The sequence below is a fragment of the Alternaria ethzedia genome (assembly GCF_023757985.1).
Source record: "Alternaria ethzedia strain BMP 0044 chromosome Unknown scaffold_8, whole genome shotgun sequence".
Taxonomy (NCBI): domain Eukaryota; kingdom Fungi; phylum Ascomycota; class Dothideomycetes; order Pleosporales; family Pleosporaceae; genus Alternaria; species Alternaria ethzedia.
Genome location: NW_026056201.1, coordinates 427,702 through 440,798, shown reverse-complemented (window position 1 = coordinate 440,798; position 13,097 = coordinate 427,702). Strand labels below are relative to the sequence as shown.

At 52.7% G+C, this 13,097-nt stretch overlaps 6 protein-coding genes across 6 annotated transcripts; 2 read left to right on the top strand and 4 right to left on the bottom strand.

Moving 5' to 3' along the window:
• Nucleotides 1–457: 457 nt before the first annotated feature.
• On the top strand, nt 458–1,057 carry J4E87_004359 (uncharacterized protein; the record flags this gene model as incomplete). Its single annotated transcript, XM_049375980.1, has 1 exon — nt 458–1,057. One exon carries the CDS (start codon nt 458–460, stop codon nt 1,055–1,057), a length of 600 nt encoding a protein of 199 aa, XP_049234189.1.
• A 1,573-nt stretch (nt 1,058–2,630) lies between these two features.
• On the bottom strand, nt 2,631–4,130 carry J4E87_004358 (uncharacterized protein; the record flags this gene model as incomplete). Its single annotated transcript, XM_049375979.1, has 4 exons — nt 2,631–2,637; nt 2,667–3,836; nt 3,887–3,924; nt 3,975–4,130. 4 exons carry the CDS (start codon nt 4,128–4,130, stop codon nt 2,631–2,633), a joined length of 1,371 nt encoding a protein of 456 aa, XP_049234188.1.
• An 848-nt stretch (nt 4,131–4,978) lies between these two features.
• J4E87_004357 (uncharacterized protein) lies at nt 4,979–6,183 on the bottom strand (the record flags this gene model as incomplete). Its single annotated transcript, XM_049375978.1, has 3 exons — nt 4,979–5,757; nt 5,811–5,942; nt 5,997–6,183. The coding sequence occupies 3 exons, from the start codon at nt 6,181–6,183 to the stop codon at nt 4,979–4,981; spliced, it is 1,098 nt and encodes a 365-aa protein (XP_049234187.1).
• Nucleotides 6,184–6,868: 685 nt separating this feature from the next.
• On the bottom strand, nt 6,869–8,533 carry J4E87_004356 (uncharacterized protein; the record flags this gene model as incomplete). The annotated part of the gene is made up of 1 exon (XM_049375977.1): nt 6,869–8,533. The coding sequence occupies one exon, from the start codon at nt 8,531–8,533 to the stop codon at nt 6,869–6,871; it is 1,665 nt and encodes a 554-aa protein (XP_049234186.1).
• Nucleotides 8,534–8,951: 418 nt separating this feature from the next.
• J4E87_004355 (uncharacterized protein) lies at nt 8,952–10,163 on the bottom strand (the record flags this gene model as incomplete). Its single annotated transcript, XM_049375976.1, has 1 exon — nt 8,952–10,163. The coding sequence occupies one exon, from the start codon at nt 10,161–10,163 to the stop codon at nt 8,952–8,954; it is 1,212 nt and encodes a 403-aa protein (XP_049234185.1).
• A 1,216-nt stretch (nt 10,164–11,379) lies between these two features.
• J4E87_004354 (uncharacterized protein) lies at nt 11,380–12,040 on the top strand (the record flags this gene model as incomplete). Its single annotated transcript, XM_049375975.1, has 4 exons — nt 11,380–11,416; nt 11,522–11,678; nt 11,734–11,765; nt 11,898–12,040. The coding sequence occupies 4 exons, from the start codon at nt 11,380–11,382 to the stop codon at nt 12,038–12,040; spliced, it is 369 nt and encodes a 122-aa protein (XP_049234184.1).
• Nucleotides 12,041–13,097: the final 1,057 nt, after the last annotated feature.

Below are 13,097 nucleotides of genomic sequence, written 5' to 3'. Positions count from 1 at the left end.
CCAACCTGGCCCGGGGAAGGCAGACCCTCACGCCAAGGCACTAACATCGCAGTACCCACCAGACAGACGTGAAAGTCATCTAGCTGCAAGTAACCTCCATCATTCTACGATATAACATGAGAATATATCCCTCTGAGCGATAGGCGGTCTCATCCCGGATACGCAATGAAGTATATATTGACTTCACGCCGGCAGATAGCTAAGTTCGGCATAGCGCCGCGCACCCCGCTCCCCAGCAGGGCAGGTACCGAGCAAGGAGGTACAAAGGCTGATAGCACTTTATATTGTCTCTGGCAAGATGATTCGCTCGTAACACAGTCGTCACGCGACAGCCTGTAAACATAATGCGATGTCGCGGATGCAGACTTGCGGTTATCTGTCCCTGCGACAGCTACCTTATACATCCAACCCCCCTACTCTCGTCGCGTTGCGCAAATTAGCCACATGAGAAGCTAACATGGCCAATATCTGGACGACCCGTACAGTTCTTCTAACCGGCCTCGTCGTCTCCCTCCTCGGCGCCTTCTACATCTACCAGTCCCCCGCGCCCCTCAACTTCAGTATGCCGCATCCAAGTTCACGTGCGAACAGCATACCCGGGTTAGAGTTTACACTAAGCCAAATATCTCGTTCTCCGCCTATCCTGCTCGTTACGCTCAAAAACACGAGTCCAGATACTCCGTACACGATCCTGAAATGGAATACACCGCTTGACGCCTCAGCACTCAACACTGGCGTCTTCACTGTTACTGATGCAGAGAGTGGGGAGGAGGTGGAGCAGATTGTTCTGCAGGTTAATCGCAAGATGCCGCCGCCGCAAGGGTCACTTGTTACGATTGCACCTGGGACGGAAGAAGAGATCGAGGTTGTATTTGACAAGCCGTGGATGCCTGAGCGTAAGCCGGCGAAGTACAAGGTCCAAGCGAAAGGAATCTGGAAGGGTGTTTGGGGGAAGTATGGGGACGAAGTCACGAAGGAAGAGTTGTATGCTTACGCTGACAGCCCGTTCAGTGGATGGAGGTTTGCGACGGGTGAGATAGTCATGGAAGTGGAGTGAAGAGATCAAGACGATAATGTGGGTAAAGTGGCAAAGGATTTTACAGTATTTGATTCTTCCTGTAACGACAGAACTCATTCTGTTTTGACTAGCAGCCTGCTGATAGCCCGACCGCCCAGCAGCTGTTATGTACATTCTTTCTTCTCCATCGCATTCCTCTCGCACTTCAGCTTTATACGTGCAATATTCCCATAGTTCAGCCCAGCCAAACCATCATAGGATCTTGCACTGCAGCAATGTCTGCCACAGATACTGCTTAACGTCAGTACCCTATCATCATCGTATTTTCGAGTTCACATACCTTGCTTGGCTTGCCCATGCGTTCTCTTATCGAGATTCGTGACTTGTTTGACGATGTTGATGAGAAGGCCGATGAGCCGAAGGTTGATGAACCGTGAGATGATGTGCGTTCCATCTTGTGTGTGGCGACTAAGTATGCGCGTGTGTATGTGTTTGTGTGTTTGAAACCGTCAAAAAAAGGAAAGACGGCTCGATATGTCCAGCAGTAAGGAAAGTGGTATAAGAAGGAATGACTTGATGATACTCCCTCAACTTGACAGCGCAAACCCAGAATATATACTCAAGTACCTACCCAAACCTTGAGCCCAACTCGCCATCAAGTTTGGTTGATCGCCTCTCCCAGACTGCGCCGATCCTCACCTATCGTGTCGCGATACCAATCTACAACCCACCAGCACCAAAATTTCTCTGAACCTTAAACTCATTTCCAACACCCGGGTCAACAACCCACCCAATTGCGACCGCGACACCCGTCCAACGCGCCAACGGCATCACCCGCTAGAAACCGTATTTCGCGCCTTTCCGCCTCCACGCGAACGAAAAAGCAAAGAGGGACATGCAGATGGGGCCAGGGCCAGCACGTCTAGCTGAGAAATCTGAAACGCGGAGCATGGCGCGCCAACGGCCTACCCCGTCTGTAGTTCGGATTCGGTGCGAGGACCACAACGCGGTTTAGCTTGCATACATTTGGAGCATGCGAGAGTGGGGATATGCAGGTCTGTCTGGATGGAGAAATAGCTGGTGAGGAATAGTGGGGATGGAAATGTCCGCGGAGGGCGGAAGTTAATCATCAGGATCTTTGGTGATGCGTTGGGTTGCGACGACTCAGGCAGATGACCCACCGGCATAATTCTTGGTTGGGGGAAAACTTCGCACTTTGAGTGAGCATGTTTGTGTTATTGAAGAAGAGAGCGCGCCTTAAACTCAGACTTGGGTCTGCTCTTGGTTTGCGCTGATCGTTGGAGAGATACTGAGATGTGGTGTGCAGAAAAGTTGTGATAGCTTCGAGTAAAGACAAAAACGGTCCAGCACGTCCATCGCAGGCATGTCGAAGAAATGAGGCTACAATACCCCGACCCAGCCCCATCGAATGCCATCTCAATTCCCATCAAGCCCATAAGCTTGCAATACGCGTTTCGCGACGCCCTCCCCACTCCAATACGCCCCCGTCACCGTCCCCAATGCAACAAACGGCGCGCAATGTTCTCCCGCCAACCAAACACCGCGTTCAGGCATGCCTCTTCGTAACGTCTCCACATCTTCGTCACCCTTCTCAAGCCCTACCTGGAAATTGCAGTAGGAGCCGTACCCGGCGAGTTCGTCATTTGCCCAGGCTGTTGCTAGGATGGCTGTAGGGGTGCAGGAGGGGTCTTTGGGATTGTAGTTGGGGAGTTTGGTGTAGTAGGGTGCGAAGAAGGAGTCTAGGAGGGTGGTGTGCTTTGTTTGGGGATTAGAGGCGAGGAGTTGCGCGATGTGCAGGCTGGTCGGGCCAAAGGTGTAGAAGAGGAGGGTTGGGTGTGCTGAGCCTTCTGGTAAGGCGGCCAGGTTGACGGCTTCTTGGTCCCAGGATTCGGGGTTTGTTTCAGATGCATAGGTTGGATGTGTCCAGTGTGTGAAGCCTGGGTAGTGCGCTGGGTTGACTGGTGAGTCTGTGGCTTGGTGGATGGACGCCGTCGTTGCTGTTACGTTTGGTTTGCTGAGATCGCGGGACGCGGATGGCGAAGTTGAGTCATTGGTGATGGGCTCATTCCAGAAGGCTTTTGGGAAGCTGATGTACACCTTGTCTAGATGCCCGTACTCTAGACTTCCAACAGCCTCTGTCAGTCGTTTCGGTAACTCTGGAACGAAAGCCCCGAGATTACGCTTTAACCAGCCCAGTGGAGCTGTCATGATGACCTCGTCAAAGGTCATGCTTTGCCGACCTTCAACTTCGACGGTGACGCGTGTATCTTCGGTCTTATCCCCTGATATGATCCGCTGCACTTTATGCTCAAACAGCATCGTCGCGTGTCTCAGTGCCGGCTCAGCAATCTTCTTCAGTACCTTGTCGTAAGTGGATGCGACGAAGAGATTCTCCCCATCGATACACTCTTCAAGCCAGAAGAACTTTAGGCTTTGCCTCTGAACGGGCGATCCAACGAAGGCGCCCCACATCTCCGCCATTTGGAGGATTGTTTGCTGCTGCTTCTTTGCTTCATCATTCTTGTTGGGGAACATTTCTACGACCTGTTCTTGGAAGTAGTCATACAGGCTTTTCTCCGCTGGTATCGTCGCCGAAGTCTCGTTCGACAGCTTCATCGCTTGCTCAATGATGGTCCACACACGTTCGGTGTTCTTTGCCGCGTCTTTGCCCGACATGTGGTTTCCCTGGCTGTCGAAGACTGATTGACGACCATCCCAGTTCATGGTAGTGGTTTTGGTGTCTTTAGCCAAATCCAGTATAGGGTTGTCATCGGTGCCATGTATCCAATTCGGGCCACTGCCAACACAGTAAGTTCGTACAAGTTACATTGGAAGTGGCGAACTTACAGATCAACCCTGTGACCTAGCTCATCGCTTTGGCATAACTGACAGCTCGTTAGCCTACAAACAACCTGATGCAGCTGATTAGACATACCCTCCCACCAACCCGATTCCGCCCTTCCAGTATCGTAACTTTAACGCCCTGCTTCAGCAGCAAATCCGCACATCTCAATCCAGCGACACCAGCGCCGACAACGCAAACATGCGGCATCTTGCCCGCCGCCCTCCGTATCATGTTCGCCTCATCCATGTAGCCGTGATTGTGTGGCGAAGTAGACAGGTCTTTCGAAATTCGCGTCTGCCTCTCAGGCGTTGTTCTATCAATCGCGATGTCAGCCCTACGAACTGCATTCTCGTTGCCAATGTTTCCCATATTGATGGTGTGCGATCAAAAGTGATACGACTGTATTGAGAAAGGATGAACGCGACCAAGAATGAAGCGATTTGGAGTGGCCACGGCTATCTTCACAAGCAAGGCTGCCAATAGAGTTTCAGCGCAACGTTGGTCCGACAATGAAAGTACAATGTGGTTGCCGCGCTAGTGGCAATGCGAAGATCGTGCTGCAGAGTGTATGATGCTGGCTGCAACCCGATAGGACTAGAGAGAGGATAGGGAGAAGGTTTGGAAGAGGTGTTTTTGTTGGCGAGAAGGCTACTATAGAAAAGGTAGTCTGGGGGGCACAGTACCTTCAAGCGCGGATAGCCGTTCACGTACCTTGGGATCTTGTCCAGGCTGCAAGAGGAAGCGGCTCGTCAAAATCGGTCTTGTGACGGTTTCAAAAGCCAATACGTTGTCTAAGCAATGCCAACGTGATGCTATTATGTTGGAAGTGAGGCGTGTGATAAGATCGCTGTTGTACGCTGTCATGCACGTCAGATCGCGAACGGCAGGCGCGACGCTAACTTTAGTTAGTGCCACGAGGCCGAACCAGGCACATGATTGGACGAAATGGAAGATAAACTTGAGCTCAACGCTGTAGATTTCTATCCGAAAGGTACACTACGAGTATTGTCCTCGTACGTGGTGGCATATCATTGCCGTGGTATCATATCTCATCCATCATCCATTAAGATCGTCCATTCCTCTCCGCCTTGCCCCTATTTGTCCTTGGAGCCGATGTGAAGCTTGTTCTTCATCTTCTCCTTCAAGTGTGACATCTTTCCACCCTTCTCCTCGCCGCTTGGGGATGTAGTCAAATCGGCAGACTCGGACTTGCGACCTGAGTGCTCTCCAGTCATACCTGCGGCACCGTCAGTACTACCCCGACTTTGTCCGGGTTCCCGTGTCCACAAACCAGAGGCAGCGTTCTGTTTGGCAGCAGCCGCTTCGAAGTTGCTGCTGTCAGAAGGAACGCCTGTTGATGTCCACTCTGGAGTGTCGCGGTTCGCAGAGGCCTTCTCGGCATCAGTCTTAGTATTGGTATCAGCGCCACCCGCGTATGTGCTTGAAGCACCGGTCACAGAGTCGGGAGCAGTGGTCTTGATGGCGGGATCAGGGCTGGTAGTTGTGGTTGCCGTGGAACTAGGAGCCGCAGGAGTAACATCGCTGGGACCAGTAGGACCAGCACCTGGCGCACCTGAACGACTGATGTCGTCAAGTGGGGTGTCCTTCCAAAGCTTATCCGTTACTCCAGCCTTGTCCGTGATGCCAGTGGCCTCGGTTGTAGAGGAGGTAGCGCCAGTGTTTGACGTAGCAGCGTCGGGGTTGAGGGGGACGATTGGCATGCCAATGTAGGACGGGTCCTTGCTATCCGAGTAGATCTTGGGGTCGGTCGATTTTTCGGTCATGGTCTCGGTGGGTCCCTTGGTGGTAGGGTCGAGCTTCAGGAACTCATCTGTGCCAGAGGTCTTCTCGGCTGCCTTCTCGGTGGCCTTGGCTGTGCGATACATCAGTATTCTGTTCTACTAGCCGTCATTGTCGTATACTTACCATCGTTGCCCTGGTCAAAGGGCTCTGTTACAGTCCCCTTACCGAGCTCTCCAGAAACTGGCTCTTTGCCCGCAGTCTCGTTGTTCGAGTAGTCGAGGAAAGTTCCCTTATCAGCAGTTGCTAGAGGGGTCGCTGTGAAGCGGGGTCAGCATATGTCGTCCAATGCGCGCGTTGGAGGAGACTCACCAAGATTGCCCTGGTCGTAGGGCTGAGTGACGGTGCCCTGACCCTGCTCACCGGAGATAGGCTCCTTGCCGGCAGTTTCGTTGTTCTTGGTCTGGTCGACTGCCTCGTCCGCCTTGGTCTGGTCGCCGTAGATGAGCTTGGAGGCTGCGCCAGCAGCATTGCTTGCGAGGTTGGTGATGGTCTCCATTCTGACTGTGTTTTACAAAGGTCAATTGTAAGAGTAGAGAGGATGAAGTGGGGGAAACTGGGTATCGTGAGTATGCGCGGAGTCAAAGAGTCCGTGTTGGCGCGTTATGAAGGCAGGCACGCGGGCAGTGACGTAGGTTCCTGCCGTGCCTGCGTTTGTCCCTGTTCGACCCAGGATTAAGCCACAGCCAACATCAACACCAACGGAACAATCTACAGCGAGTGACGATGTGGGGCACAATTCAAGCGTATACCCTGATTTAACCTCAATGAAGCACGACAATGCCGCCAACATACCAATCAATCTCACGCACTGCAGCGGCCCGGAGCAGCGTCCAGGCGCTTTCAGTGGCTGGCTTGTGCGGGTATCTGGCTTTAGGTCAAGGCGTACCACCCTAGATCTTGGGCTTTTTAATTGTGATCAGCTTGCTGCCCATGCTGGAAGCTCGAGTCGGCCGCGCTGGTTGAAAGCGACGCGGCTGGGTTGACGTCATAGCTGACTGCAAACATGTCAAACGTAGGTCTTGGCGCGTTTTCGTGTGTGCCGCGACCATGGCCGGCGCCCTTCGCATGCAACTCTCTATGCAAGAGTTTCGACGTTTTCACATTGAAGACACACATTTCAGCGCGAATAGACGAACTGCCAGCCGACATCGCAATCTTGCCCCCATTGTAGTTCTGTCCTGCTAATCTTCCGTTTCAAATAGACCCCGAACGACCATTCCATCCGTCCACTCAATCTCCTCCATCTGCTCTGAGCGAACCGAGTCCCAGCCTCCATCAGGCGGTATACCGAAATGAAAAACAGTAACGCATCTCAATCTATCAACTGCGTATGGCCACTGGTCGGACTGCTCGCGCAAGATCTCGTCTATATCCCATAGCTCGGGCACGCCTGCCTCGAAACGCACCGGAACATCGCCGCGCACCACCGCCTTTATAACGTCGACGAAGTCATCGGCTATAGGAGTCATCCTCTGCATGGTCCCCCGGCGTGTCAGTTCTTCAGCGCCGTCCTGCCACATTGCAGCCTGTCGCATGGCATTGCAGAGAAGCTCACTGGCTCTCTCGTTAGGGCCATGTAAGACCAAGGAGAAAGAACCCGTTGGCAGTTCCATAATCCATGGTATACTTGCTTCGTGTATCCACGTTGCAACATCCCAGAGACAGCGCTCGACACCGTAGGAACGTTCGCGATTAGGGATAAGCACAGTCCCCCAGATGTCGACGCGTCGCTCTATCCGAAGTCTAGGATTCTCGAGCAAATATGGAATAAGCCCGCGTGCGTGGGTCTGGGAGAGTGCTAAGCTCGTGTGGCTCGTGTGGTTCTGGGAGATTCCTAAGCTCGCGTAATCTTCCTGAATAACAATTTTGCGCACTTGGGCGCGCTTTTTGGGCGTAAGGCGCTCAAGGAATTGAATGGCAGCTGCCGCTGCCGAGAAGTATCTTTTGAATCTCTTGACGCGACCATTATGGCGAGTCCCGAGTTCTGGTGCTTGTGGAACATATTTCGCGACCTTATCAAGGTCCTTTTTCTCCGGAATCCACCAATACGTGGGCCTCCACTCGATAATCTGGTATAGGGTGTCTCTCGTGTATACCGATGGCCGAGAGCGACTTCTGCCCTGGTCGTTGTCATTATCCTCGTCCTCGGATTCGTCCTCGTCATCCGTAACCGGGTCATAGTCCAATGGAGCACTCGTCTTGGCGGATGGATCGTACTCTCCCAAAACAAGGCGCTCGAACGCTGGATGCCTCGCAATAATCTGAATGAGATCCTGAAGTATAGCGTCTTTGATGAGATAATCCAATCTAGACACAGGGTAAAGGCGGCCTTCCTTCAAGCTCGCTCTACCCTCCCTGATAATCGTTTTCTCTAGCTCTTCCACTGCCGTGTTACCTGAATATCTCGATCGCAGCTCTCTCAAGGCTTCTCGTGTGACAAGGGGATATGCATATGACAACATAATCCGGAGACACATGTTGCGCCCTTCCAGGAGACTGCGGTAGAAAAAGGCTACAGAGCTTGAAGTCTCAGTGCCAGGAATCTGCGGAAGGACGCTGAATCGGAGCGTGTTCGATTCAAACGCCAAACCGTCTATCTCTTGAGCCACTCTTTTGCAGGTGTAGATCAACGCGACATCGATCTTCTGTCCGTTGGCGAGCCGAAACTTCTGGGCCGATGGATCGTAGATATACCCTTGCTCTTGATGCGTGTAGTACTCATAGATTTTATCCCGCAGCTCTCGTGGCAGCTGGAATAGTAGAGACTGATGTTGATTGTTCATGCTGGGTCCGTCACCATGACGACGAAGAGGGTCTGCGATGTTGGAAGTCTGCATTGAGAGCATGAAGGCAAGCGAACGGTATCGCAAAGGCCTCCGAATCATGTTGAAGCACTATCATTCGGGCAGGGTGGAGGTTTTTGTGTGAGGAAACGCGCAAGTTGGTACGTGTCAGACTGATCAAGGGCGCCGCGGAGGATGTAAGGTGGCGGCGTAGCATGATTTCGTTGAGCATGCACAGTACGACTCATGTAGCAGGTCATTGGCTCGTTTGATCTGATAGCGGAACTTGTAACCGGCGGGTTATTGTCAGGTTGCCAGAGTTATCAGTAAAAGGCGTAGCAAAAGTTACAACATTACTGCATTACTCGGTCTACATAATGGCATGTAGTTTCTACGACGGCGCAGTATACTCGTCATCAGTAGTGCCACGCTACAGCGACTCCTTCCCAGCCAAACGTCTCCACCCGTTCACTCAGTCTGCCTAACCCTCCCTCTCCTTGTACGCTTCGCGCGCCGCGTGCCAGCCCCCCTCCGGCTCCTCGAAATCCTGAAGACGAAAGACATCGCTGACCTTGCTGGGCCAGTCTCCCGCATGCTCGCTTAGAATCTTCTCAATGTCCCACACCTCATCCATCTCTGCATCGAACCTCGCTGGTATCTCCCCGCGCAGCATCTCCTTGATCACGTCCACGAAGTCTTCGGTTATACCTTGAAAGGGGTGGAACTGACGCTGCTCTCGCCGAGCAAGTTCAACAGTGCCCTCTAGCCATATCGCTGCTCTGGTGATGGCATCGCTGAGTTGCTGGCTTGCTGCTTCGGATGGACCGTGGAGGACTAATGTGAAGCAGCCGGCAGGCATACCCATTTGATATAAGATCTTGACCTCATTGATCCAAGTCGCAATCATCTTTACTATCACTTTCGTATGATGGGCGAAATAGTTGCTCCGGTACACGAACTCGGTAGGCCACACATTGACCCTACGCTCTATTCGGACTTTTGGGTTCGCCTGGCAGAACGATATCAGGCCCTGCGCGTGTGTTTTCGAAGATGCTACACTTGGATGGTCTTCCTGGATTACGATCTTGCGAAGCTGCTCCCGGGGTTTTGGAGCAAGCTCTTCGAGAAAGCGGATTGCGACTGCTGCAGCAGAAAAATACATATTCGGTACGTATTCGTGCTCAGGAACTGGATCGGCAATCGCTGTTGGCCATGGAGGTAGAAACTCCGATATCGCTTCGAGCTCGGCATGATTGGGTATTGACCACAGCTGGGGCCTCCACTGCAATATCCTTGTTTGCGTGTCTTTCGAATAGGAAGGTGGCCTGATGAAGGATGATGAATTCGAGGAAGAGCCGTCGCTACCGCTGTCATTGCTGAATACCTCGTCGTCATCGCTGTCATCATCATCATCATCGTTGTTGTTGCTATCGTCGTCATCGTCGTCATCGTCGCTTTCCGTCGCCCTTCGTAATTCGAGGTCGTACTCTTTCGATGTGAGATAGTAGAAATCGGATTGGGTCGCCATTACTGTTGCAAGGTCTGCCAAGATATATCCGCTGTTGTAGTAGTCTAGTAACCACACTGTGAATAAGAAGCCGTCTTGCAAACCCATGTTGCCCTCCTCTCGGACCATCTCCATCATCCTTTGTACCGCAAGGCTGTTCGGGTATAGCGACTTTAGGGTAAGCATGACTTCAACCGAGACGGTTGTATACGCCCACTTCAACATGTGTCGCAGCCGATTTCGATGGTATCTGAGAAGCTGCTCAAACAAGGACGCGTTCGACGGCTGACCTACAGCACGTGACGGTGCGAAAGTCGTGCGGAATTCGACGATGTTTGCTGCTAGTGCCATCCCGTCCATCTCTTTCGCTACTCGCTTGCATGTGTATTGCAAACTGATATTGACATAGCCCCCGTCATTCGATTGAAGCAATGCCGCAGCGGCATCATGGATGTATCCGCCTTCTTCGCACACGTAATGATGATACACCTTGTCGCGCAGCTCTCTCGGGAGTCGGAAGAACAGCGACTGGTGTTGGTCCATGGTGAAGGTGCTTTTCAATGGTTTGTGGTATGGAATAGTATGAGCGCGCTATCATATATACCAGATGTATAATATGAGGGTGCGCAGGAGCCATGTGTCCCATGGTAATGGAAGGGCGTTAGCGAAAAGCGGAGGGCGCAGATGCACCAAGGTTTTCTCGGTTCCGAACCAATGAACTCAGTCAGATCAAAGAAGACTCTCACCAACGCAAAATGCCCGAAAAGTTAACGATTGAAGAGGAAGATTGGCGACCGATCACGATGAGATGGATGTTGAGTTTCACAAAAAAGGGTCTATTTGATTGTGAACATTGTATGTAAGGAAAAGTGGTTTTGTTCTTTAAGAAGAGGTGGTGAGCGCGCGATTGTAGCAGCTGCAAACGGGACGGAAAGCGTGAGTGTAGCGAGTGTGAGTCAAGTAGCCAGGACGCAGTAGATATCTTTCAAGGAGTTAGCGAAGCGATCTCGTGCGCACGATGCATGTCGACGACGTACTCTGAGTTGATTTGAGTCATGTGTGTATTGTTGGAGCGTGGTAGCCAAAGGGCTGAAGAGGGAGAAAGGGCTGAGAGAGCAGTCTGGTTGCGAGAGAGTGGTAGCGAAGAAGCTTGAGGACGTTAGTCGATGGATCGACAGATGAGGGATGTTGGGGCGACTTACCGCACAGCGCATTCATAAGAACTTCAATCTGAGAAGCATTCCTGCGCAAGTTTAGCGAAGGCGCCAGATGTCAGTCATGTAGTCGCCACTCACTGTATCAAACATTCTCCAAATCCCCGAACATTCGAAAGCATCAACGAACTGCGAAGGCGTTGTCAGCGACATGAAACAACATGTGATCGCCAGTCAGGTGGACTTACATGACGCCTCCTCCTGTCCTAGGACCAGTCACAACTGGTAAGTATTCCATGGTATGTGCGTGTGTGTGTAGCAGCTGATTGTGTGTAGATCTGGAAAGCTACCCGACATGGATCTTGGGAGTTGTAAGTGTGTGTTGCACAGTCATTATTGATGAGGCATCGCGTACCGTGAACAAGGTGGACTTCGAGTCTCCAAGCGCGGAGACAATCGCGTATAGAAAGGCGGCCAAGGTCGCCAAGAACAACAAGAAGGCGACCAGCGCGTCAAAGCTGGAGTCGCAGCAACAGCTCACTGCGATGTGCATTAGTAGGAATATACCAATTCGCACAAGGCGTACACATACGTCTGTTCAGGCAGTTCTTCAAGGACATGAAGAAGCAAGCAGGTATGTGGCGGGTGTGTGGCGGGTGTGTGTGTGTGTATGCGTGTGTGTGGCTGCGCGGCGCAGGCTGACGGCTGATAGAAGGGTTAGTTGAGATGCACTCATAGAGACCGCGAAGAGATACATACAAGACAGGCAAGCTGAGAGGCGCTGAGAATGCGTTCATGAAGCAGCAGGATGATCTGATGAAGGCGTTGATTGTTCAGGTTGGCCAGCAGGAGATAGGTGATGCTGGGCTGGAATTCATAGAGGCGCTGAAGGCGTGGCTGAAGAAGTGATATCAGCGTTTGTTGAGCGGCGGGTCTGAATCTGACTTACGACGATCTGGAGAAGTATTTCCTTCTCGCTTGAGCAGCACCTGCTGAGAAGTTGAGTTAGTCCATGCGCAATCCAAGAGACGAACAGCGGGACGGGAATGATCTCCAAGGAAGATGGATTGTGGAGGAGGATGTGGAGGAGGTTGTGAAGGCCGGGAGGCGAAAGGAAGGCGGGACGTACTGAGGCGCGCGGTGCGATGTATCGGTCGAGTCTTGTATCGGTATGGGTCTGGGGAAGCGTCAGCGCAGCTCTCGTAGGCAACGGCGGGGTGTCCTCACATTCGTGTGGCGGGGTAGCAGGCGGTGATGGTGATCTGGTGAAAACGCGTCAGAGCTGGTTGAAACGTTCGGCGGAGGGTACTGACAGTATCGCGATGTTGCTGGCGACGGCATTTCCGCGAGGGTACTGTGTATCGGTCAGGTATGCTGGTCGGGTCGAGGAGCGCGCGCGCGGTGGAGGTCAACTTACGCCGAATGCGAAGCTGTGTTTGGCATGTCACTGCGACTGGTCAGTAAAGAGCCTGGAGGGTGTCGCGGGAAGCCGAGACTCACGTGTGTGCGTGCAATGTGATGTGATGCGTGTAGTGTAGACTGTGACAATTGTGAGCGGCGCGTCGAGGCAGCGTAGCGAGAGGAAAGACTGACGCGATTGGGCATTGCGCGGTGCGTGAGGTGGCGCGTGTAGGTGGGCGTGTAGGTGTAGGTGGGCGTGTAGGTGTAGGTGTATCGTGAAGGTGCTGGCTCTGCTATCGTTTAGCAGTTGTTCAATGCCTCGAATTGGCGGGTGTACTCACGGGCAGCTGCCTGAGGCGGCGGGCGCCTAAGGCGCCGCGCGGCCTTGGCGGGCTCAAGGGCTGCGTCACTTCACAAAGTTAGCTAAAGCAAACGCCGTCGAAGACGAGAGCTTGGGAAATCCTTACAGCGGGCGTACGCGGGTGGGTTGTCCTGACTCAGACTGGAGGGTCTGGGTCGAGGGCCCGTAGGTAATGCAGCAACCAGTTGTCGACAACGATACCGA